This window comes from Accipiter gentilis, chromosome 12 (genome assembly GCF_929443795.1).
Source record: "Accipiter gentilis chromosome 12, bAccGen1.1, whole genome shotgun sequence".
NCBI lineage: Eukaryota > Metazoa > Chordata > Aves > Accipitriformes > Accipitridae > Astur > Astur gentilis.
In genome coordinates, this window is record NC_064891.1 from 2,772,647 (window position 1) to 2,794,985 (window position 22,339).

General features: G+C 46.6%; 2 protein-coding genes across 4 annotated transcripts; both read right to left on the reverse strand.

Annotated features, from left to right (window-relative positions):
• Window positions 1–630: 630 nt before the first annotated feature.
• Window positions 631–14,965, reverse strand: SRP72 (signal recognition particle 72). Of its 2 annotated transcripts, XM_049814595.1 has the most exons (19): window positions 14,809–14,965; window positions 13,465–13,585; window positions 11,536–11,659; window positions 10,577–10,720; window positions 9,695–9,806; window positions 8,487–8,518; window positions 7,744–7,868; window positions 7,595–7,652; window positions 7,277–7,408; window positions 6,750–6,878; window positions 6,155–6,227; window positions 5,522–5,586; window positions 4,709–4,804; window positions 4,134–4,237; window positions 3,439–3,516; window positions 2,642–2,779; window positions 2,340–2,377; window positions 1,881–2,040; window positions 631–888 (listed from the first exon to the last, which is right to left on the reverse strand). In XM_049814595.1, the coding sequence occupies exons 1-19, from the start codon at window positions 14,927–14,929 to the stop codon at window positions 714–716; spliced, it is 2,025 nt and encodes a 674-aa protein (XP_049670552.1). In that variant the 5' UTR covers window positions 14,930–14,965; the 3' UTR covers window positions 631–713. The 2 variants fall into 2 exon arrangements, with proteins under 2 accessions (XP_049670552.1, XP_049670554.1); XM_049814597.1 differs by lacking the exons at window positions 11,536–11,659; window positions 13,465–13,585; window positions 14,809–14,965 and adding an exon at window positions 11,429–11,521.
• A 1,775-nt stretch (window positions 14,966–16,740) lies between these two features.
• LEPROTL1 (leptin receptor overlapping transcript like 1) lies at window positions 16,741–22,278 on the reverse strand. Of its 2 annotated transcripts, XM_049814640.1 has the most exons (4): window positions 22,006–22,136; window positions 21,423–21,498; window positions 19,867–20,053; window positions 16,741–18,245 (listed from the first exon to the last, which is right to left on the reverse strand). In XM_049814640.1, exons 1-4 carry the CDS (start codon window positions 22,019–22,021, stop codon window positions 18,129–18,131), a joined length of 396 nt encoding a protein of 131 aa, XP_049670597.1. In that variant the 5' UTR covers window positions 22,022–22,136; the 3' UTR covers window positions 16,741–18,128. The 2 variants fall into 2 exon arrangements, with proteins under 2 accessions (XP_049670597.1, XP_049670598.1); XM_049814641.1 differs by lacking the exon at window positions 19,867–20,053 and having other exon boundaries at window positions 18,140–18,245; window positions 22,006–22,278.
• Window positions 22,279–22,339: the final 61 nt, after the last annotated feature.

Sequence of the window (22,339 nt, forward strand, 5' to 3'; positions counted from 1 at the left end):
GAGAGCAGACACATCTTCCATCTCACCACCAGCTTTCACTTGAGAAGTGCAATGTCTCTTCAATGCAGCCTACCATCACAACCAGCCACTTTCTTTTAGCTCACTCTCATTTTGCCAAGCCCACCAGAATAAGACAGCTGGCTTGCAGAAAAAGGGACACGGAGTCAGCTGCCATACACTTCACCATGCTTTCTACTAACAGCCTTGTTCTCCCCCTTCAGATTATCTTCTTCTGTATAATTTAACCCATACGTTGTTTTCCAAGACCCTTTGTGCCTGTGCTCTTTGGTGGTCAATGACTGACTGGGACAAGACATAGAAGACAGTGTTTCCATCACACATAGTCAGACACACTGTCAGATAAATCTGCTGAAGGCCTTAACTAACAAACGCAGGAGGAGAATAAAACTACATTTCAAGTTGTTGATTATTCCACATCTTTTAAATGTTTGGCAACATGGACAGATTTCTTCTTCAGGGCTGCATTTGAGTTTGATGGCAACACCCTAAGTCACAGTGGGGGCAAGCATGATGAAGGCAACTTGGTGAGCAGACACATCATGGTGCCTATATACCAGCCCATCTCCCCCCAGACCACCCACAGGCAGGACAGAGATCTGGATGCCAAGAGTCTTTCACCAGCACTTGCTTTTGACCTTTATTCTGCAACCAGTGTCGCTTATTGCAGGAGGGAGGTTACACATTCCTGCTTTCTACCACCCTCCTTTAGCCCCTTTCTTTTTCTTCTGCTGCTGTTTCTTCTTGGTGGCTGGGGCACCAGCAGGTTTTTGGTGCCTGGGAGGGATGACGTTACTTGTGGCGGATACTGCTGCAGCACTGCCGGGCCGAGGGGAGGTAGGTGGGCTGCTGGCAGTCCTACTGGCATCCCTGCAGGGAAAATGAGATAAAGAGATACCACGTGGGTTCACAGCCACCTACAAGACTCAGCACTACTGCACGAAGCTGACAGCAAAAAATAGCAGCTGCCCCATAAGACAGCACTAGGTAGCATTATGTATGGGAGGGCACTCATGCAAGGAGATCTTAAATAAACTTCAACATACAGAGGAGGGCTGATGGGCAACAGGGCCTTCTAGCTGTTATGTTTACTAGATAGCTTAAGTCCCCAACTACAAAAGCAAGGTTAACTTTCGAACAGACAGGTGGCAGCTCATGCAACACACAAGAAACCCTTCAGGCCCCCACGCTTAGGCAGTGCAAACCCAACATCCTTTCTCTCTCCTTAACCACAGAGGAATCTTTGTGCCAGCTCTCCTTGCACACACTGCTCAAGCCAACAGTGTCACAAAAGGCTTTTTATGCTTCTGAGACAGCTGTGTAAAGAGAAACAATCAGACAGCACTGGCAAGTCCCTGAGTTGCTGTTATTTTAGAAGTACTTCCTTCTCTCAGATGCTAGTAAGTCACTATCTTGCTGTCAGGCCTCATACACAATGGTAAACCCCGATTCCAGCTCAGATAATCAGTGTCAACTTAGAAGGAAGTATAGTGTTTTCCCAAATCATGGCTAATGGTTCTCCAGCCACCAAAGGACTTGAAAGCAAATAGCTCGAGAGAAAGCATGCGGAATTCATCTCATTATCAAAACCAAGAAAAGCACATTAAAAGACTATGGGAATTTTATTTGCACGTTGGCACCTTCAAGCAAAGCATGCCAATCATATAATTTTGATTTTCAGCAACCTATAGGGATCTTTGGGAAAAGCACCTGGTAGAAAGTTCAAGCAGCAAAGTACAGTTTCACTTGTGCTACTCACGGTTGGTGTGGTGACAGAGCCACAGAAAAAGCAGCACAAACCCAGCCCTCCCAGCTGCCCAGAAGTGACTCCCCACACCAAGCCCTGCAAAATGGGTACTTACAGTTCAGAGGAGCCAGCTGTGGTTGAACCCTGAGTCCCCTTGCCAACCTGATCCTTCTTCTTGCCCTTCTTCCGTCCACGATAGTAGGAACGCTCTCGCATTGGAAGCCACCGCTCAGGGTCAGGAGTCACCTTGGGGTCATAGTTCTTAGGCAGCTTTCCTGCAGAACATCCAACATCAGGAACTGAGACTGGGGTCAAGATACTAGAGAGGCTGGGATGTCAGTAGCCAGGAAGCACAAAGAGCCCAGCAACCCACATCACCCTGTCAGAGTGTTGCTCTCACTTCTGGGGAAAAATGCCCCATCCAAACAAGCTATCATGAAGATCCGGGTTCACAGGGACCCAGTCCCAGCAAAGGGCTCCAGCTCCTGGGGAGCTGAAGACTGGCTATTTGAAGAAACAGTCTGGTGAGCTCTCTGGAGCTGTGCCACGTCAACAGCTAGGAAATGCAACTTACCCTTCTTTTTTTTCTTCTTCTTCTTCACATCCCCTTGTCTGAAAAGCAAGAAGGGAAAAAGCTGCTGTGACACAGCATGGAAACACCAAACAAGTCAACTAAAAATTATCTCTGGAAGAAGCTAAACCATTCCTATCTCTCTCAAAACTTGGGTCTGCTGCTACCTGAAGCTCCTTGCAGTTAAACATCAGGCTCCCTTTCCACCAGCCTGCTTTCTGCAGCAATGCCCCCCACCACATCAGGTGTAGTTCTTGTGCTACCCCAAATAATAAATGCACCAGAACTACAGCAGGCCGCTTTACCCTTGCTCCTTCTGCTGGTTGTCTCCAGTGAGCTTCCCAGCTTTCTTCCGAACATAGGTTGCTCCATGGGAGTTCTCCAGTGCGTCAACATCTACTTTCAGTGACATGGTGTCTGAGGAAGGCAAATGTTTGCTAAGACTGCAAGGGAAGAGTTCAGGGATGCAAACCGGCAAGCAAAAAGATAAACACTCAGGTTTGTCCAGAGAGCAATAGGCAACTTCAGCTTGAACAAATTCAGCCTGTTAGTAATGCTGACAACACCAGAAAGGCCTACAGGGCAAGGTCCACCTCTCTCACCAGCTTCCTACACAAGCTGGGATGAGCAGCTTAATCACCATTTGCCTCATTTTTCCCTTCTCTGATATGGGGACAGAAGCAGTAACTTCCTCTGAAAGCTGCTCAGTGTGACAAAAGCAGTACGTGAACCTGGTGTTTTGGGTCAGTGAGAGCTTAGTCATATTTTATTGGGCACAGTCCTGCATTACTACCACCAGTTTAAGACTCCAACAGAAAAGACGGAAGGAGCTCCTAATTTTGGTTCCACCTAGTCTTAAGTTATCAATTCTCAGAGAGAAGGAGGCGAAAGACAAAAGGGTCCCAGGATCGTGCAGTAATCAAACCAGTCAGGGAAATAATATAGCTCCAGACAACTTGACCTGGATATGGTAGCTGTGTCGGAGATGTTCCTTGCCTTTCTTCAGGTGAGAGTGGGTCTGAATTCCACACACAGCTGAAATCCAAGGGAGCAATGCCCAAACGCCTCTTTCTTTGCTCTGATACCACCACCAAAAGGATACACTTTAGCTTTTTCAGGGTCCACCAGGGAGTAGGCAGAGATGAGCTGTGCCAGAGTATGCACGTCTTTTGGGTTTTGCCTTTGTCAGTGAAAAAAAAGAAAATAAAAGGACCAAGTTACCAAGGTACACACTCATCCCAAAGACTGGTATCACCATGCAGTGCTTGCTGCTGCAGCATAGCTGCTATCTGTGGGGATAGGCATGTCAGTCTGTGGTCTCCTCCAGAGCACATCACCAAACATCACTGGTGTGGATAAAGGGAGGTGCAGACATCTCCACAGTATCATGAAGCAGGCAATGACAGACAAAAAAATCCCCCAGGTCCCAGTAGCAAAGGCAAGCTAACAGTACCCCCCAAAAAATCTCATCAAGTGCATAATAAAAACTAAAACCTAGACATCCATGGTTTATTTAGCACTAGAAAAAAATAATGCATCCCAGTCCCCAAAGCAACCTTCGCTGCACACAAGAGGCTTCTGGGACAAGTCAACCAGGTTTTCAAGCGAACATCAGCTATAGATCAAATTAATTATCCCCCCTCCTTTCAAAATATGGCTTTGCATTGGAGCCCCTGTGCAAAAGCAACTCTAAAGAATGGCTAACAGTCAATCAATATTGTCAGATGCTGCCTGGCACCAGACAGCTTACAAAGGTCTCTGGGCAGAAACCTCCTGTTCAGCAACCACCCAACTCACTTCCAGAGCTCCTCCAAGTCACTGATTGCTTCCTTTTTCCTGCCATGCTTTAGTTTGAAGTTGGCAGCTTCCCTTATCAGCGACAAATGGACAGGAGACTTTGGCTGAAAGACACAGCAGCCATAATTAGTTCCTCATTATCACAGCATGGAGCCCAGCTCTAGCTGGCTTTAATGCCCTCGAGACCTGGCCAAGGAGAACTGAGTTAGCACCCTGTTGTGCAGAAAGTAGACCACCTTTGCACTCTAGGATGTCAGGCAGAACTGCATGGGACACAGCAGCTTGCCGCTCCACAATGCTTTCTAGTCAGGGAGAAGGCCTGACTGCTACATTTGGGCACCCATTGCCCCCACTCTCCTAATCTGACAGAAGCTGCTGCTCCCTGTTTGAAACATCTCTAAAATAATGAAACAGTGATAAAACAAACACTCACAGAACAGGAGTTCAAAGATCCCCAAAACCCCAACTGAATGAGCTGCTGGGGCTACGCATCAACAGGAAAAGATGACTTACTTGGACTAGCTAGAAAAGACTGAGAAAAATCTTTGCGCATTAGCTCCTCTGGTCTCACTTGCCTGGAATTGCTGATACCACTGGATAGCCTGTGTGAAGACCTCAATTGCACTGTCAATGTCCTCTTCATGACTGTACATTGTCACCAACGCAGACACCTGCAAACATTGAAGAGCAGCTTATAGTAAATCCTTCACAGAAGCTGTCTATAGACAGAGGGTCAGCAGTTAAATGACAGGATTTCCTAAAAGCAGAGTCAATGTGAGCTTTCTGCTGTCCCTAAAAACCAGCTGTGGTTAGAGGTGACTCAGGGCAAGGAGCTGGTATTGCTGACTGCCCCTATAAATTACTTTGATCATCCGCACTTGCAGTTGGAATGGACCTACAACTGTCAGCCTCTGCTCAAGATGTTTACGCTGTACACTTGAGCGTTTTCAAGGTCATCAAACTTTTCCGAATACCAGGTGTGGACATGCATGCAGACTGGGGTGATGCTGTGGGGATGGAACATATGGCACTTTCTCCCTAATACCCGTTATCCTAAAGCTGCTTCAGAAACTTCCCAACAGTACATACCAGGGAAGCAGCTGCTCCAGTCATGTTATGCAAGTAAATCCAGGCAATATGCAGGTCTGAAGGATTACAAGACTGGGAACAGAGGCAGAAAGCATCTCTGCGGACAGGTAGAGTACTGTTCAGGCTACCTGATACAAGTCATAATCCCACCTTTGTCCAAGACAAGGAAGATGGGCTCAGATTCCCTGCAGACACTCAGGTCAGGTGAAAACCACAGGCAAGAGGTAACAGGGAGCAGGCAGTACAAAGCTGTGCTACAAGGGAAAAACGTTACACAATTCAGACTGAGTTTTGCTTACCATACCAGGCTTGTGCTGCAGTTCTTCTATGCTCCTCAGGATCATGCAGGCTTTGGTGACACTGCCTAGAAGAGAGACAGGGAGGAACATGCTCTGAGTGGCACAGTAACACTTCACTCTGCCTGTGAACTTCCAGCCAAAGGTAAACAACAGGGACTTAACGATCCCCTTCTTAGAATAACTCCCCCGTTTCCAGGAATAAAGGACAGGCCTCCACACAGTGGACCTTTCTGCCCTTGCCACATCCTGCAAGGGTTCAGGAGCAAGTTTTTGCAAGCAGGCTCTTCTCTTCCAGGAGCAACTCTGAGCTGCCTGACTGTATGCAGGAATGGTAGCATAAGGGAGCCCCACGCTGCTCCCAAAACCCTCCTGCCCCAGAACAGATTCAGCCCTATTATTCACAAAGACTGTGGGCATCTCTGCCAAGGATCTGTGGAGGCTGGACATCCATTTTAAGCTATGAGTGTTATCCTGCCATAGCCATATACATAGAATACCCGACTGAAAGTGTCTCTGCTCTGTACCACAGTCACAACAGTGACTGCAGCAAAGATTGCCCTAAAGCCTGTTTTTCTCACCCCTTGGACCATTATCATGTGCAGACACTTCCCAGCAAAGGAAGACACTAGATACCTTGAGCAATTTTTAGCTGGGCCATCGTCAGCTTGATCTCAGCTGCATTGGCAGGGTGCTGATCTGCAAAGTCCTGAGAATCAAAGGAAAGAACAATTCAACATGTGTGTGGGCACCAGGCTGCTGCTATGATGAATCACATCTCATGCTCAGTCACAGCAAGCTGGCAAGCGCCAAAGGAAGCTTTCCAGCACAGGCAAGCTTCAGCACACAGCAGAGGAGGGCCCCAAACTGTGCCAGTGGCCCATCGTCCTCTCAGATTTCTGTCCCAGGCCACTCACTCCCTCCCGAAAGGAGGCTGTTGCAAACTGCTGGCAAGCAGAGCAGCAGAGCACACTGCTTACCCTAGAAGTCTACTACAGACAGTTTCCCAAGCATAAAAATGAGAGGTGCAAGCCAACTATTTCCCTTTAAAAGCAGCATTGCTCAGTTGGGTAATGCCTTCCAGCAGCATTAAACCAAACCAAAATAAGAACAGTCAGATACCCCGGAAATTTAAACCGGACAATACAAAAGCTAAGGGAAACAGCACAAGAGAACACAAAGCACAAGTTTAAACAGAGCTTGGCCAAAGGAGTACCTTCTCTTAACCTACCTGCAGAAGCCCTACAGCCTTTGCATGCTGTTTCTCACGACACAGTTGGGCTGCCTGGATAAGCACAGGGAGCAGATGCTCAGGGCTCTGCGACTGCAGGCTTGCCGACAGCTTGCGGCACTGATCTGCCTGAGGAGTGGGAAGAGAGAATACACTTTACTCAACCTCTGCAAGCACATAACACAGGGCTAACATACCAGTTGTATTTGAGAAAAAATACTAGTGATGAAATGGGTACACAGAACCAAGAACAAGTCCTCTTAGTAGCACTTCAGATGCATTTAAGAACCCCCACAAACCCCTTCTGTTTCCTAGTCATCTCCACACCATCCTCCCTACAGCAACACTCAAGTCACTGCACAACTGGCTGGCTGTTCTTTTAGGGATGATTCTTTTTTTTTTATTCCTCACTTATATGCTTAAACCAAGTGGTCTTCTGACACAGAACAATTGCATATCCACATTTGCCTAGTCAAACTCTTGTGGAGTAAATCTGTAGCTACTTACTGCAGATCAGCGTCCCCTACCTGGTTAGTGTACATTGCGAGCAAAGCTTTGTTGAATTCAATCGCCTGGAGCTGTTTCTTGGAGAGTTTATGCTCAACACCTTCTGCATTGGTCAGCTTCACCTTTTTCTTTGAGTCAAAGACATTTTGGTCCTGGGGAAATCACACATCATGAGATTTCACTACATTCCTTGAAGAAAAGGTCTCTGGGTCTGCGATTTAACTATTGCTTAGGAAAAAGTCTTTCCTGATTATCTCCCTTCTCCCCACAGAAGCAGAGAAGCAGGCTGAGTAACCACCAGGAAGGGCTGCATTGAAAGCGGCAAGGTAATTCTATACCTTGTTAATTGTGATGATGTTATTTGCAATGACAGCAAGCAGTCCTACATCTGTTGGCCTGCAGATAAGAAAAGTAGAAAGCACATTGTTATTTACAGTGGCCTTTCTATAGGTGGAAGACTGAGCATTTATTTTAGAAAAGCCCTTACTTCAACTTGATTATTTGATTGTAGAGCTGTAGAGCATCCTCTGTACGACCCTGCAGTTGCATGATATAAGCCATCTGACCATGAATAATGGCCAGTTCAGCCTCAATGTCCTCCTCTGTCACATCCTGAAGGAAAATCAAGGCAAAAAGAAAAAAGCTGCCATCTCACCTCTCTTCCCCTGGCTTCAACATTCTTCTGGCAAATGTCTACAAGCTCTTTTGGGCAGTATTAACAGCAAAGTACCCCAGGTACTGCAGGTGAAGATTGTAGCCACAGCACAAATACAAGCATATCTGGGATAAACCAAGAGAAAAGAAAGCTTCACCTGCTCTTGCAAGAATCTGGATACCCTTAACTTGTGCGCTGAATCTGCCCCTCTGCTTGAACCAATGACAGTGATTACAAATTTCCCATGTTTCCCACCACCCATTTGGCATGTTCATCCATAGCAGGGGTGGGTGACAGGGAGGTTTCAGACAACCTGTACCCATCCTGCTTGCACCAGCACAGGCAACTATGCAAGGAGCACAGCAGCAGTCTGCAGTGTTAGCTACACTTCTGCAACAACCATGATTGCTGCCCCAGCCTCAGAAGCAGGTACCAGCAGCAGTGGCAACTCTTGCTGAGTAATACTGCACAGCAGCTTTAGCTATCCTCTGGCTATCTGCAGTACACTTCATGACCGCACCCTCGTTCATGCTGGTGCAAAGCGAACACTTTCCAGAACAACATCAAGAACTTACAGAGTCTTCTGATAGCGACTGGCGGCACAGTTCTAGAAGGAAAAACAAGTTGAAGAACACAGTTTAGAATGCTTTAGGGGAAAAAAAACCAGCCTAGAAGCATGGGGGAACATAAACTTTTTTCACATATTCCTGAAACTTCTGCAGCTTAACAAGGGCACATCAGACTACAAGTCTGATGGTGGATGGGACTGAGCATGAGGGAGACTACATGATGCAGAAATAATATCAAATGCACAGGAGATACTGTCCCTCCCAAAGCTGCCTTCTGAGAGCAGACTCACACACTCATTTTCTCTCCTAAACAAATTTCCTTAAACCTAGCTCCTGATCTTTTCCATAGGGATCACTCAGCTGCAACTGCTCACACACCGCTCACCATCTTGAGAGTTATTTTAAGTGCTGCAAGCCTGCAATATTTAGATTACACCACCCTTTATGGGGCAGCAATTCCCTCGGTTTTCAGTACACATACCAGTCACTTCTTCACTTTCTCCTATACCTCACCAGAACATCACTTATTCTGCTCTCTGAAGGACTACTATCACAGCACAAAGGCTCAAATTACACATGATTAACAAATCAGTTGTATGGGAGAGCTGCTATTCTATCATCAAAATCAGGACAGAATTGACCTATTTATCTGCAAGAGCAGTTAGATCAGAAAGAAACTAATTCTTCCTAATTCTCCCCCAGCCTTTTTTTTTTAACCACACACAAAAAACCCTTCCACCCCATAGAAAAAAAATTTCTTTGCAAAAAAAGCTCATTTATTGGCTTATGCTAATTTCATACCTAATTCAGACCACGAAGTATTTTTATTTTTTATAGTGTATGTTCATATATATACATACACTAACAAAGCCAAGAGTCAGAATAGATGAAACATCTCATGCTTATGAGAAGAGATTACACTCATGTCTACTTCCTACTTCAAAAGACTGGTCAAAGGAATTGAACACCAATCGGGGGCTGTAAGAGAGCAAGGAGACGGTACATGCTGCATGGCTCTGGAAAAGGGCTACAGAGGAACACTTCTACAAAAACACCAGTGCTGTCAGTAACCATATGGAAACTTACAACAAATCCTGCTGCTGGGCAGTTTTTCAATTTTCAAAACCTCTTTCTCTCTGATTAAGTGTGTCTATAGAAAGCAAATAACTACATCTAACACACAAAGCTTCCTTCTCACCTCACCATGTTTTTACCTTCTGCTTTCTGTAGTTTTTTCATTGCTTCATTCAACTTTCCTTGCCCAATCAATGCACATGCACTGTTATAACACAGCTCGTAGGTAGCTTCTCGAAGGCCCAAATCTTCCTAGTATGAAAAGCAAATGTAACACTGCATAAACACCAACTGATCTATACAGATTTGACAGGCAATGGACACAAACTATAGTTTCATGTACATTCAAACTATTCCTTGCAAAATAAATTGAGGCAATTTTAAAAGGGCACACACCTGGCAAATAAGTCACAGTGCAAAGGATCTTCCCTCACACTGCACAACAAAGTCAGAGGCAACTGATAAGGCAGCAATGAAACTACAGCCTGAACTTGGGGACTACTTAAGCTGCTGAAAGAGGGCAAGTAAGAACTGCTACTCCAGAGAACTAGAAAGTGGATCCACAGCACTGAACGGAAGGATGAGCATACTGTGCACACCTCCAAGGACAAAGATTTCTGAAAAAATGAGAACATTACAATCTGCAGTGTTCATTAACAAAAATATTCCCAAGCATGGCTGGGTGATCCAGGCAGTTAGCTTTACCCTGGGCAAGAGGGTAATGAGGAAGGGGAAAGTGCTAGTCACCACAGGTGTTCTGCCTAATGCAGGTTCAGAGAGATGTATTTCCTGCTCTGCTGTGACATCAGGTAATACAAGCCTCCTAGAGATCAAAGGTGAAGTATAACTCATGCAATAACAGCGTTTATTCCTCCATACAGGGGAAATCACTAGGTGATCTTCAGTAAACTCGGAAGTCATTAAGAGACAGCAACACATTTCTGTCCTGTTAAATATCTATGATTCCATATCCTTTATCCCTTGTCTCTCACTCTTGGACACATACACACACACTTACTTACTGGCATCACTTTCTCCCATGTGCTTTGTGCTGCCACAACAGCAGAGAGATTGGTTTTTCTCTCTTCCTCATACTCATCCTGGGAGTTGCGGATGAGATCCCTGTATGCAGCCAGACAATCATCATAACGCTCCAACCTGTACAACTGAAAAGGGGAAGGGATTAGCCTTCAAAAGTGTATTTCCCTGTGTATGCTAGTAACTACAGCCTCCTTCCTCCCCCCCACCAGGGACTGGCAGCAGCAGAGCATAGTATGTTTTAAGCTGAACACTACTAACATTCGCATCTACCTTTAAGGGCAAACTCTCTATATAGATTACATTTGCAAGGATTCAAGCAATGAAACCAGATACCTGCACGCAAATGGCACAGTTCTTACTCCTAAAACAGCTTCTTTAAAAGCAGCAGTTTACACAGTTCTGTCCTCAAACAGCTTTTCTCCAGATTATATCACCTCTCTGTGAGAGAGATTAAATGAATGGTCTTTCATGCAGCTGAAAGAAGACAGCCAATTCTTCACAAAACTGTTCTGATCAACCAGGGAGAAAACAGAGAAGAAACGCAACTTCTTTTCTGCTTCACTTCTAACGCCTGAGATGTCAGGTCCTGCAAACCACTCCTAGACAGGTATCTAATGCAAGCAGATGGCTCAACCACAAATAAATCCCATCAGCTTCTTCCATCCTCCATTCCCTCAGTCAGATGGCTATTATCAGGCCAGACCCAGAAAGGGAGAGTGAGTCGCAAATGTATTGCTTTGTTCAGTGGCAGTAAGACGACAACTCTGCCTCCAACAACAGGTGACTGAAGCTCCACAGCAGGTGGAGCAGTTGGGAACTGTACCTCTCCTTACCTTCAAGGCTGAGAAGGAAATTCTGTCCCCATACTTGCCCCACATTAGAGGAGGGACAAGGCATCCAGCATAGGAAACTCCTACCAGGAAGAAAAGCTTGTAATTACCACTTGTCCATAAAGCTCCTTCAGTTTGTCTGTCTGCTGACTGGCACTCTGAATGGTCTTGAGAGCATTTTCAATACGATTCAACCTGTATTCACAGTAGGCCTTCTCAAAGGCAATGATGTCACTGCAAGGACAAGACAAAGGCTGACAGCACGCACTGTTGTCTTCATTGAACGGCATTCACCCACCTGAATACACTTGTTTAAGCAGCCCTGATTAGTCACAGACTGTTACGTTCCCAAAGAGCCAAACACCAGAGGTGAGCATATGATCACAGAGTACTGAATTATGTGTCTGGTGAGCACTGAAAATATCTTACACCTACTTTGTGTTCAACAGAGAAGGAACACCAAAACTTCACCTAAAAGAAGAGGTTCCTTTCTTCTGGTGTTTCCAGACACATGGCATTTCAAATCCCCGCCCCCCCCCCCAGCTCCTACTGATTATGCGAATCAAATGCTTAAAGGTAAAACAATACCAAACTTCATTATGTGACTCCTTCTTAAGGAGAAAGCATAACATTACAGCAAAAGATTGTTACTGCAAACTTTCAAAGAGAATCGACTCAGAGAGAGAAACGAAATGGTATAAAACACAGTCCCTCTTATAGTCTGCTACTAAGCCAATGGTAACATTAACCTATTTTGAAATACCAGCGCAGCAGAACTGCAGCAAAAGAGTTTGATGATATTAACATAGAATTGGCCTCAAAGCAAGCTCACACCAGCAGGGAGCATTATCAAACAAGCAGTGCCCTGAATGCTGTGTTCCACCTACCCCCTGAGTTACCACTTAAGCCAAAGGAAAATTAATCAGCGATTCCCTTAGCTCATCACTGGTGCCACTTTGTCACCAGCTACTTCTTTGCCTATTTAAAATTATCTCAGTCCAGCTGAGTATTTCAGGAGTCTGAAAACAAACAAATGGCATTAAGAATTAAAGCAAAGCAGTGGGCCAGCCTCAGTGCAGGACAGGACAACTTCAAGGCTGAACAAGAACCACCACTTTCCCTGCTCTGCAGGATACAGAGACAGACACAAAGTAGAGCCAAGCTAAAGAAATTATAGGGAGAACTCTGAAGCCAGTTGAATTTAGAGAAATTATTCCTCTTCCTCTCCTTATACTAAAAACCAAGCTAAAAAACTTAAATTAAACCCCTTCCATCCCAGGAAAGAAGGAATTTGTGAATAAGGTAATTGTGTTTTAGTCAGATGTGAACATAAACGAGGGTATGTTTCATAGCACTAATACTGCAAGACACTTCTCTGGGAAATTCCTTAACAAGAGAAGTATCTGAAATACAAAAGTTTTGCTGCCAGGCAGTTCTTGGGTAGCAATTTTCATTCTAGTCATTGCACAAAGAGCATCTTTATGAGGAAGAAAATTAGAGTCTGCTTAACGACACAAATGGGAAGCTTGACTTGTTCTCAAACACAAATTGTCTCCAAGGTCCCAATTTTGAGAACATACGCAAAGGGCTTGCATCACCCCAAAAGCTGAAGCAGTACCTTCAGGCTGTCAAGAGAAAAGGACCCCAAGGAGCAGTATGATGAGACAGCCAAGCAAAGCTAACAACTCACTGCCACTGGCAAGGCCTTCTCCCTTCTCTCTTCACTCCCCATGAGATCTGTCCTCTTCCCTTGTACCAGCACATCAACAAGCAGAAACAGCTCATGAAGGTGGATGAAAACTAGATTAAGGACAATCCCTTCAAGAGTAACAGCAAGATGTTAGACTGTCCCAAACTCATCCAGACCACCTCTCACACCCAGAATAAGTCGGTGTTTCAATGAGAAGCACAATCCCAATGGCTCTGAGGACCTCCTGCTCCATACTGTGCTGCCTATTAGTCCCCTCCACTGAAGCTGCAGCAGCTTCTCAAGGAGTTGCGGTTTCGTATTTTGTAGAGCACAGGAAGCCACAACTCACCTGGTTAACACTTTAGTGTGGGTGTTGATTACACCGAGGGCTTCCTTGAAGTTCCCGTTCTGGATAAGACACACTACTTTACACTGAAGTGCAGTCACATCGTCTTTGCTGATCTGCAGTACTGGAGGAGAAACCAGTTTCAACACAACGATCTACCTCATTATCAGACACATTAAGGCTTTGTAAGAGCCGTATGTTTTTACAGTTGCAAAAACCCATCACAGAGAGCAGTCACATCAATTTAAAGGGGTCCTGGCATGGCTTGCTTTGGTTCAGATCATGAAAAAAAATCCTGTCAGCATAAAAGAATCAGTATTTATACTGAACTTACCTGAAGTGACCGCTGTGCTAACATGCCTGGAACAGAGCTGCACCAAAGGAGCTGTACACACCTCGACAAACCTTTCATTGTCATTTCATTTCCAAGCAGAGAACACAGTGCCGAAACCCGAGTGCCGCATCAAGTGCACACATGAGGAAAAGCACACAATACAGAAAAACTGTACGGCTCTAGCCAGGTATTCACTTTACACGCTAATACTTTCTGCCAGTGGAAGACAGTGAGGGAGAACTAGGAGAGAGAAATAGGTTTTGATATTTGCTTTTTTCACGTGGTCCCAACTCTCAGATCTGCTAGGACAAGAGATGAGTCCCTGCTCCCTACAAACAGCAAAGAGAGAACTTTTAGCCATAACGTGCCTTGTATCACCATCCCATTTTGGATGCCAAACTAGCAAGACAACGCATCTCAATGTGGACTCTCACTCCCGAGCAAGTTATCACTCCCAACTCAGTCGGTACACACCACACACACCACCACTCCTCCAGTTCCCAGGAGGAAAAGCCCTCCTTCCTCCCACGACCAGAGCTGAAGGAAAACCCGCGAGTGGCTCCTAAAGCCCGGCCCACAGCAAGACCTACGTGATGCAAGAGAAGCAACCGACGGTCCCGGTGCAGGAGCAGGGGCCTAGGCAGCTGCCCCGCTCGGCTCCCCCATCCACTTTTGCCTCTCGCCTCTCCCCTACCACAGAGAAGCCTCTGGCAGCGTACCACAGAGCCGCCGGGCGCCCCTTGCCCGCCGCCCTGCTCCCGGAGGCCGGCACGAAGCCTACAGACGTAAACCGCCCGCTCCTCGCTGCGGCGGCCCTGCACAAGGCCGAGCCCGCCCGGGCAGTGACCACGGCGAGCGACGCCGGCCGGGGCAGATCTGAGGCGGGGGAGTGACGGGACGACACACCGACGCCAGGAGCCTTCTCCTGGCGGCGTGCGGCCCGGCGGCGCGGCAGGGCCCGGCGCCGACATGGCGGCGGGGAGCAGCACTCGCTCGCTCGCTTACTCACTCACTCTTGTTAACGGACTTGAGCGCGCGGGCGAAGTCGCCGTTCTGGCCGCAGCGGTTCACCTCGCTCCACAGCGCTGCTGCCGCCGCTGCCCCCGCGCCACCCGCCGCTGCCGCCGCCGCCATCTTGGAACCGGGAGGCGAAACACCTCACGGAGGGGCGGGGGCTGCCCCGGAAGCGGAAGGGCCGTGCGCGCCGGCCGCCACGTCGCGAAGGGCCGGGCGGGGCCCCGCCCTCCTGCTCTTCCCACAGACACACACCACACCCCCCGCCCGCCATCCCCCCAAAAAACGTGTGGGGGAAGGCGGGAGGGTGCCCGGCGGTGTCCGCCGGCCGAGGTGAGGGACTGTAACTGTCTTTCTGACGCGACGTCGAGAGTTTAGTTCGGTTTCACGGAAAGCCCGTGCGCAGCCGTTTTTCCCCACAGAATAAACAAACAAAAATTAATAAAATCAGCAGATATGACCAAAGTGAGTGAGTGAGTGTGTGTGTGTGGGGAAGGCGGCAATTCCCTTCCCCCCCCCCAAAAAAAAAGGATTTTCCACCAATTCCCATTACTTTCTTCTGCTAAAAGTCTGCTACCAGTCATCAGTTTTCAAATTTCAGAAATGTCACGAATTATTACAAATATTACAAAGGGTGGGGTTTTTAAATAAAATTATAAATTTATAAATACATAAATCTGCCACACTGTGAAGGTGGTGGCTATGGCTTTGTATAATAATACCACCAACATAACAGAATTTGGACTTCAAACACAAACTGAAGATAAGCCGCAGGTGCGAGATAGGACCAGCAAAGCCAGCTCAGTGGAACCAGTGCAGCACTGGGCGATCAAGCCCCCTTTTTATAGAGTAGTCCAAGGTAAATAACACAAGTACTCACTCCGAAGGACTATGGAGTGAGATCTCTTCAACAGGAATGACAACCACATTAAAGAAAGGAAAAAAACAATTAATACTTTAAACAAAATACTCTTTTATTAGAGTATTTTTGATTAAACATACAGAACTCAAGATTGCTATTTAAAATTTTTTATCGTTCCAAGTTCTTCCCTCTAAAAGGATGATAACACTATCTCAGTACCTATTATATGGAAGGATCATACCTCTCAAGTGTCTAGCTCATACATCAGAGCACTACTGCGTGTACTCGCTGTGCAAGCAAAAGAAGGTAACGCTGTAATGCAATTAACACACAAAAACCGCACCGCCAGTACATATGTGGTCAGCTCTATGGCCAGTGATCCAGATAGCATCACATGGAGAAGTAGGCTTAGCAGCACAGGAATGGAAAAGAAAACACAGTTCCTGACCATGGAAAAGGAGTCGGTAACAGGTTCAGAAGAATTGTACGCCTAAGCATTCCTCCTTCGCAAGGACTGCAAAGGACTGCAAATCTAGCCACTGGTTTGGAAGATTTTCCAGAGCATCTGTCGTGCTGGGGGGGCTGGGATGCAGAAGTCTCACTGAAAAAGGTGGTGAAATGAGTGATTCCGCAGCCCTTACGCACCTCTGAACCTCACCATCACAGGCAGCCTGGTGAAGCGCTTACTTATGGCTGAAAGACCATCTGCTATAGACTGGCTTCCATGCTAGGGTCTTGGCACCTATTTGTTCCTCCACCAGCACAGATAAAATTGAGCTCTTAGTTTATACACAGGACAACACTAACAAAGCAGTGCGTGTAGGTAGCTGCACCCCTGCTGCCCCTACCTGCTGGCATCAGTTCCTTGAGCATATCGTGTAAGTAACTACCATTACTATCAGACTTAAACTATTCCAGCTTTATACTTTGTTTACATCTGCACACAAATACTATAGCTAAGACCTGCAATTCTGTGCCTTTTCATATTGCTCCAGTGTTAGGCAGAACCTAAGCAACCATCAGCTTTTAATTAGGCACAGGAAGTTTCCTAGACTTTTTCTAAAGAATCAAACAAATAGATAGTTTAGAAGTATGTTTGGTCAAGTTTATCACTGCATGTGGTACAATCAAACCTGATTAACTGGCACTCATCAACTATCTCGTGATGGAATGTCCAATGGCAGATTTCTTTAAATGAAAAATCCAGACAATTGAGAGGTATGCAGAAAACTTGTCTTAAGTATTTGAAGCTACATGTGCAATCTTACAGAACACAAGCTACAGTTACAGACATAACATTAAATCCTATTAACCAATAGTGCATAAGAACTTAAAAAGTCAGTGAAACAGTTCAGCCAGTGACTTCCAAAAAAGTCATGCCTCAACTGCATTGTGTGAAGGGGGCGCCAGCTGGGGGGGGGGACAAAACTCAAAACGTTCTTAGACAAGTTTAACACAATGTTTTAATCTACATTTGAAAAGCTGTTTTATTATATATATATACTATGTATAAAATAAATTAAAAAGGGGAAAGAGGAAATAGCTTTGTATATGCTTCAAATTAACACAGACCAGTAGTTCCATAAATGAACATTTTACCATCTGGTAAAAAGTTGACATAAAAGTTCAAAACCATACAATACTTATAAATAGAAAGAGTTCAAAAGATATTTTTTTAAAAAATGGAATTTAAACATCATTTTCCCTTCCCCTACAATACACTTTAGTTTTGTATGTCATAGCATCAGTACATTTACAGAGTATTTGAATATCACATCCACACAAGAATTGATAAGAAAGCAGGTAAAAGTGGTAGCGGTGTTAAAATTTAGGACTTCTCCCAAATAACTCTACCTGCTCCTCAGCCTTCTCCTGAAATGAAGGCTATCAACATTCATCATCCAGTTTGAGGTATGGGCAGAAGAAAAATCTGCAACTGGTACTCCCCGCCTTGCCTCTGCTGAAATACAGCAACAATCTATTGATCTGGTAATTGACAATGGTGGTGCACAATCTCTTACCTCCATTCAGCTTGTATATAACTTAATCACTATATAACAAAAGTTATTTTGAAACATAATATTAATGCTTAACTTTAAAAAAAAAAAAAAAAACAACACAAAATCCAACTTCAAATCTTCTTTGAAACCACATTTAAATGTTCTTGTTCCAGATTTAAAGCTTCACATAAACACCGGACAGAAGGATGACAATCTTAAACCAAGAGAGCACCTAAAAACATACCATAGGTAAAAATGAAATCAATCATCTCTCCACTTCGTAAAAACGTAGAAACCTTGTCAGCAACAGTAGTACACTCAGAACGAACAAGGTGAAAAGGAGCATCTAGAATACTCAAGAGGCTTGCTATGCTACTTCTCTTTATTGCCCATTCTCTCATTTGTATGGATGGCCACTGCATGACAAGATGCCTGTGATAGTTCTCTTATCTTCCTTTCACCACTGCTGCCAGCTGAAGTCGTCATTGCTGCCAAAGACCAAGAAAAATCCTAGGATCGTGGCAAAGATGACTGTATTCCCCGTAAGAACAAGTGCACATGCGCCCCAGTAAATCTGTGAACAAGGGGAATTTAGTTAAGACACGTTTTGAGCCAAATACTGACAAGACAAAAGGTAACATCTTAATGTCACATTACAGACAAAGTTCAGCAACAGGTCCACGATGAGAGAAGTTGGTATCTCATTATTTGTGGTTACACCAAGAAGGCTGGGTTTACCCCCAAAAAATCAAACAATTCAGTTAGCCAAGCAGCACTGCAAGTTTCTTCTTCAAAGTGCTGACTAGCAGGCACAGCTGTTTTGCTGTAACATCCAAAAATAGTAAAGTAAGCCTAAGCAACAGCATCAAACACATCTGCAGCCCAGCTATACTTGCTAACCACACTATAAGACTTTTTTAAACTGACGTTTAAGGATGCACCTCTTCAAAATGCCAGCAGATATCCCAGTAACAAAAAAGGAGGTGACTGTTTTCCAGGGAGAGTAAGTGGGTTAGTCAGAGGGTGTGAGGCATTCAAACCAACCATCTGAACTGTTCTGGCCTAAAGACATTTTTAGGGAAGTGCACTCCATGTTTTTTAACTTAGTAATGCTCTCTGAAATTCACACAAATAAGGTCATCTTTTAAGGGATTTTAGTGAAAAGCCGTATACTGGGAAGGATGTAATGACAACTCAGAAGGTTAAAAAAAATAACACCACGTATCACTTACAGTGAGTGCAAAAATGCATTGTTTATTCATGCTGCTTTAGCCCAACCACTCCACAAATTGCCATCAAAATAGTCTATACATTTTTATATTTGGTTACTTGCCTGTTAAGTTTTCACACTATTTCCTATCTCATTTTCTCTGCATTGCATATAGGATGTTAGCATTTATTCCATGACAATGCAGAGCAATTGGCAATCACAACATTTCATTTTGCCATACTTCCATTTCTAGTATCAGTTTTTCTTGCCAAAATAACTCTTAGTCTGTTTGCATTGCAAGCATCTGTCCTGGTTTTGGCTGGGATAGAGTTAATTTTCTTCCTAGTAGCTGGTACAGTGCTATGTTTTGGGTTCAGTATGAGAAGAATGTTGATAACACGCTGATGTTTTCAGTTGGTGAGTCAAGGATTTTGCAGCTTCTCATGCCCAGCCAGCAAGAAGGCTGGAGGGGCACAAGAAGTTGGGAGGGGACACAGCCAGGGCACCTGACCCAAAGTGGCCAACGGTGTATTCCATACCATGTAGCATCACGCCCAGTATATAAACTGGGGGGAGTTGGCTGGGGGCTGGGGGGGCACGCAGATCGCTGCTCGGGAACTAACTGGGCATTGGTCGGCAAGTGGTGAGCAATTGCATTGTGCATCACTTGTTCTGTATATTCCAATTCTTACTGTTGTCATTTCATTATCGTTATCATTATTATTTTCTTCCTTTCTATCCTATTAAACTGTCTTTATCTCAGCCCACGAGTTTTATTTTCTTTCAATTCTCTCCCCCATCCCACTGGGTGGGTGGGGGAAGTGAGCGAGCGGCTGCTTGGTGCTTAGTTGCTGGCTGGGGTTAAACCACAACAGCATCTTAAGTACGTATTTATAAGAGTTGCTTAGTGCGCGAGAGCTTTACCTTCACTAAAAATACAGAACAAAGCTTTCTAGGAAAAAAAAAAGATTGAAATATTACTAACCAGTTCTGCTCTCGCAAACACTATCGGTAGCCCAAATGCTGAGACAACAATGCCTGTTGTAAGAAATATTGCTAGCTCCTTGCAGGCATTACTTGTAGCATCTGTGTCATCTACTAATCTTCTTGCTATGCAGTACGGGATAGGAGAAAGGATGTAAAAAAACAGAACAAACAGTGGCCAGTACTGGCTGAAAAAGAAAGAAGAAAAGTTAAAGTTAACTTGATTTCCTTCCTGTTCTTCCTAAAATCAGCGCAAGGCATCTTCCCCATCCAGCATCCACATTTGGGAAAGACAAGCACAAGCCCACAGAAAGCAAATCCTTCACTTTGGAACAAGCTGACATTAATCTGACAGACCATGTTTGTGAGCAGCTTCAGCTGACCTCAATGCCAGCAGCAGAGAGCTCGCTAACAGGATATTCTTGAAGCAAGATTTCACTAAGCAAGCCTAAATCTAATGCCACCTCGCAAGATGAGCTTAACTCTTAACTTTAACCTGTCAGCTTTACTTAAGTATTGCAGAGATACCTTTGTAGACCCCTCACGTCGTTTTGCCTGTAAGCTTTCAGTGCACATACACTGAACACAGTGTTGTCCTCAGCCACTGCTCAGCCACCATGGGGCACTGAGACTTTTTTGTTAAAATCTGAATGCAACCAACAAAAATGTGCAAAAATTACACCAGCATATTTGGTGACATTTTCTTCTATTGCTTGCAGCTCGCCAGACTGGATTTCTCAGACACACCAATGCAGCTGCTCATTGTTTCAATAAAACTATTGCATTGTTTGAAGGGTGACTGCATGATGATCTCCCTCCTAAGGGTTTGTAACCAGCCCTGGTTTTATAACAAAAGAAAGCTGGCATAAGAAAGCTAGTCATATGTATAGAGAACTGCAATTCACAGCCACTAATGTCACTATCAGCAGGATATCCGATATTCGTTTAACATTAAACAGGTCGATTTAAAAGATTTTCTGTAAAGTCAGCATTCACTCGTGAAGGGTCAAAGCCACAGGCCTAATTTGTGCGCTTTTGGTCTACTACCTCACATCTCCTGGAAACTGAGCGATGGGAATGAACAGACCAAAAGTACCAACAGCAGCTGCAGTCACTCCAGACGCTGCGTTACCGAGCACGGTACGCAGCCAAGGGCCCACCTGACAGTCACCGACAGCCCAGCTACCACCAAGCAGCCAGAGAAAATGCAAACACTTCTTTGATGGTACACACTTGCTCTCTACGTCAGGAGATGCTATCTGCTTATCAGCTGCAGAGGGACAGTACGGGACAGGCATCAGGACAGCGCGTTCTTTAACGGGCTGCAGCCAGGCCTGGTAATTTCCCTATTGTTGCCTTCACTTTTATGGTGAATTAGCTCCTGGGTGGTCTTTTTTTCCCCGCCCCGACCTTCTGAAGCCAAACCGCCCCCTCCCCCGCCCCCCCCAAACCCTCCTACACGCAGAGGACTTATCAGCCCGCAGTGACGAAAGCCAAACTATCGTGGAACTACAGAGGTGCGAAACAAGCCGCGAAGAACAGGAGAGCGGACGTTACTTGTACTGGGGAAGGGCACATCCCAGCATCAGGAACATCAGTCCGACCGCTCCCCCGAAGGACAGGCTGATCAAGGCTGCAAGGAGAACACAAACAGCCGGCCGCTCCAACGCGCTGCCCACAACACCCGCCACGGCCCTTCGGCTCAAGGCGGCCGCCGACCCGCCTTCTCCCCCCGCCCCCGCCAGGCAGAGCTCCCCACGGGGGACCGGGAAGGGGGGGGGGTGGCAGGGCGGGCGGCCCCGCGGGGAGCCCACCTCCCCTCCCGGGGCTCTGGCCGGCTCCCGCCGCGCTGCTGGCCCCCCCCGCCCGAGGACGGACGGGAGGGAGGACGGACGGACGGACGGACGGATGGATGGACGGCCCACTCCCATCCCCTCCCGTCCCGACCCCACCACAGCCGCCCCGCCGGGCCTCCCCGGGGCCGCCCGCCCTCCCTCCCCCCCTTCGCCCCTCCCCGGCCGCCGTAAAGGCCTCGGACAGGCGGCGGGGCCCACCGGGGCAGCCCGGGGGGGGGGGGGGGGGGGGGAAGGGGAAGACGCCGCGCCGCCGTTGCCAGCGGAACCGCCCCGCCCCCGCCCACCTTTGATGCCGGCCATGGCACCGCCCGTCCCGCGAGCCGCACCGGCGGAGGGGCGCGCGCCGGGAAGCGGAACTGGCAGCGGGAGGGAGCCGCTTCCGGGAAGGGGGGGGGGGGAAAGGGGAAAGCGCAGGCGCCAGGAGTGCCCCGCCCGCTCTCCTCGCTGCTCCTGCCACGTGACGCGCGCTCCGCGGCGCGCGCGTGAAGGGCCCACGGCGGCAGCGCCGCCCCCTCCCCGAAGCGCGGGAAGCTGCCGCGACATCACTCGAAGCAAGCGGCCCTTCCGCTTCTCTCCGCTCCGCTCCACTCCCTCGCCGCCCATTGGCCCTGAGGGCTA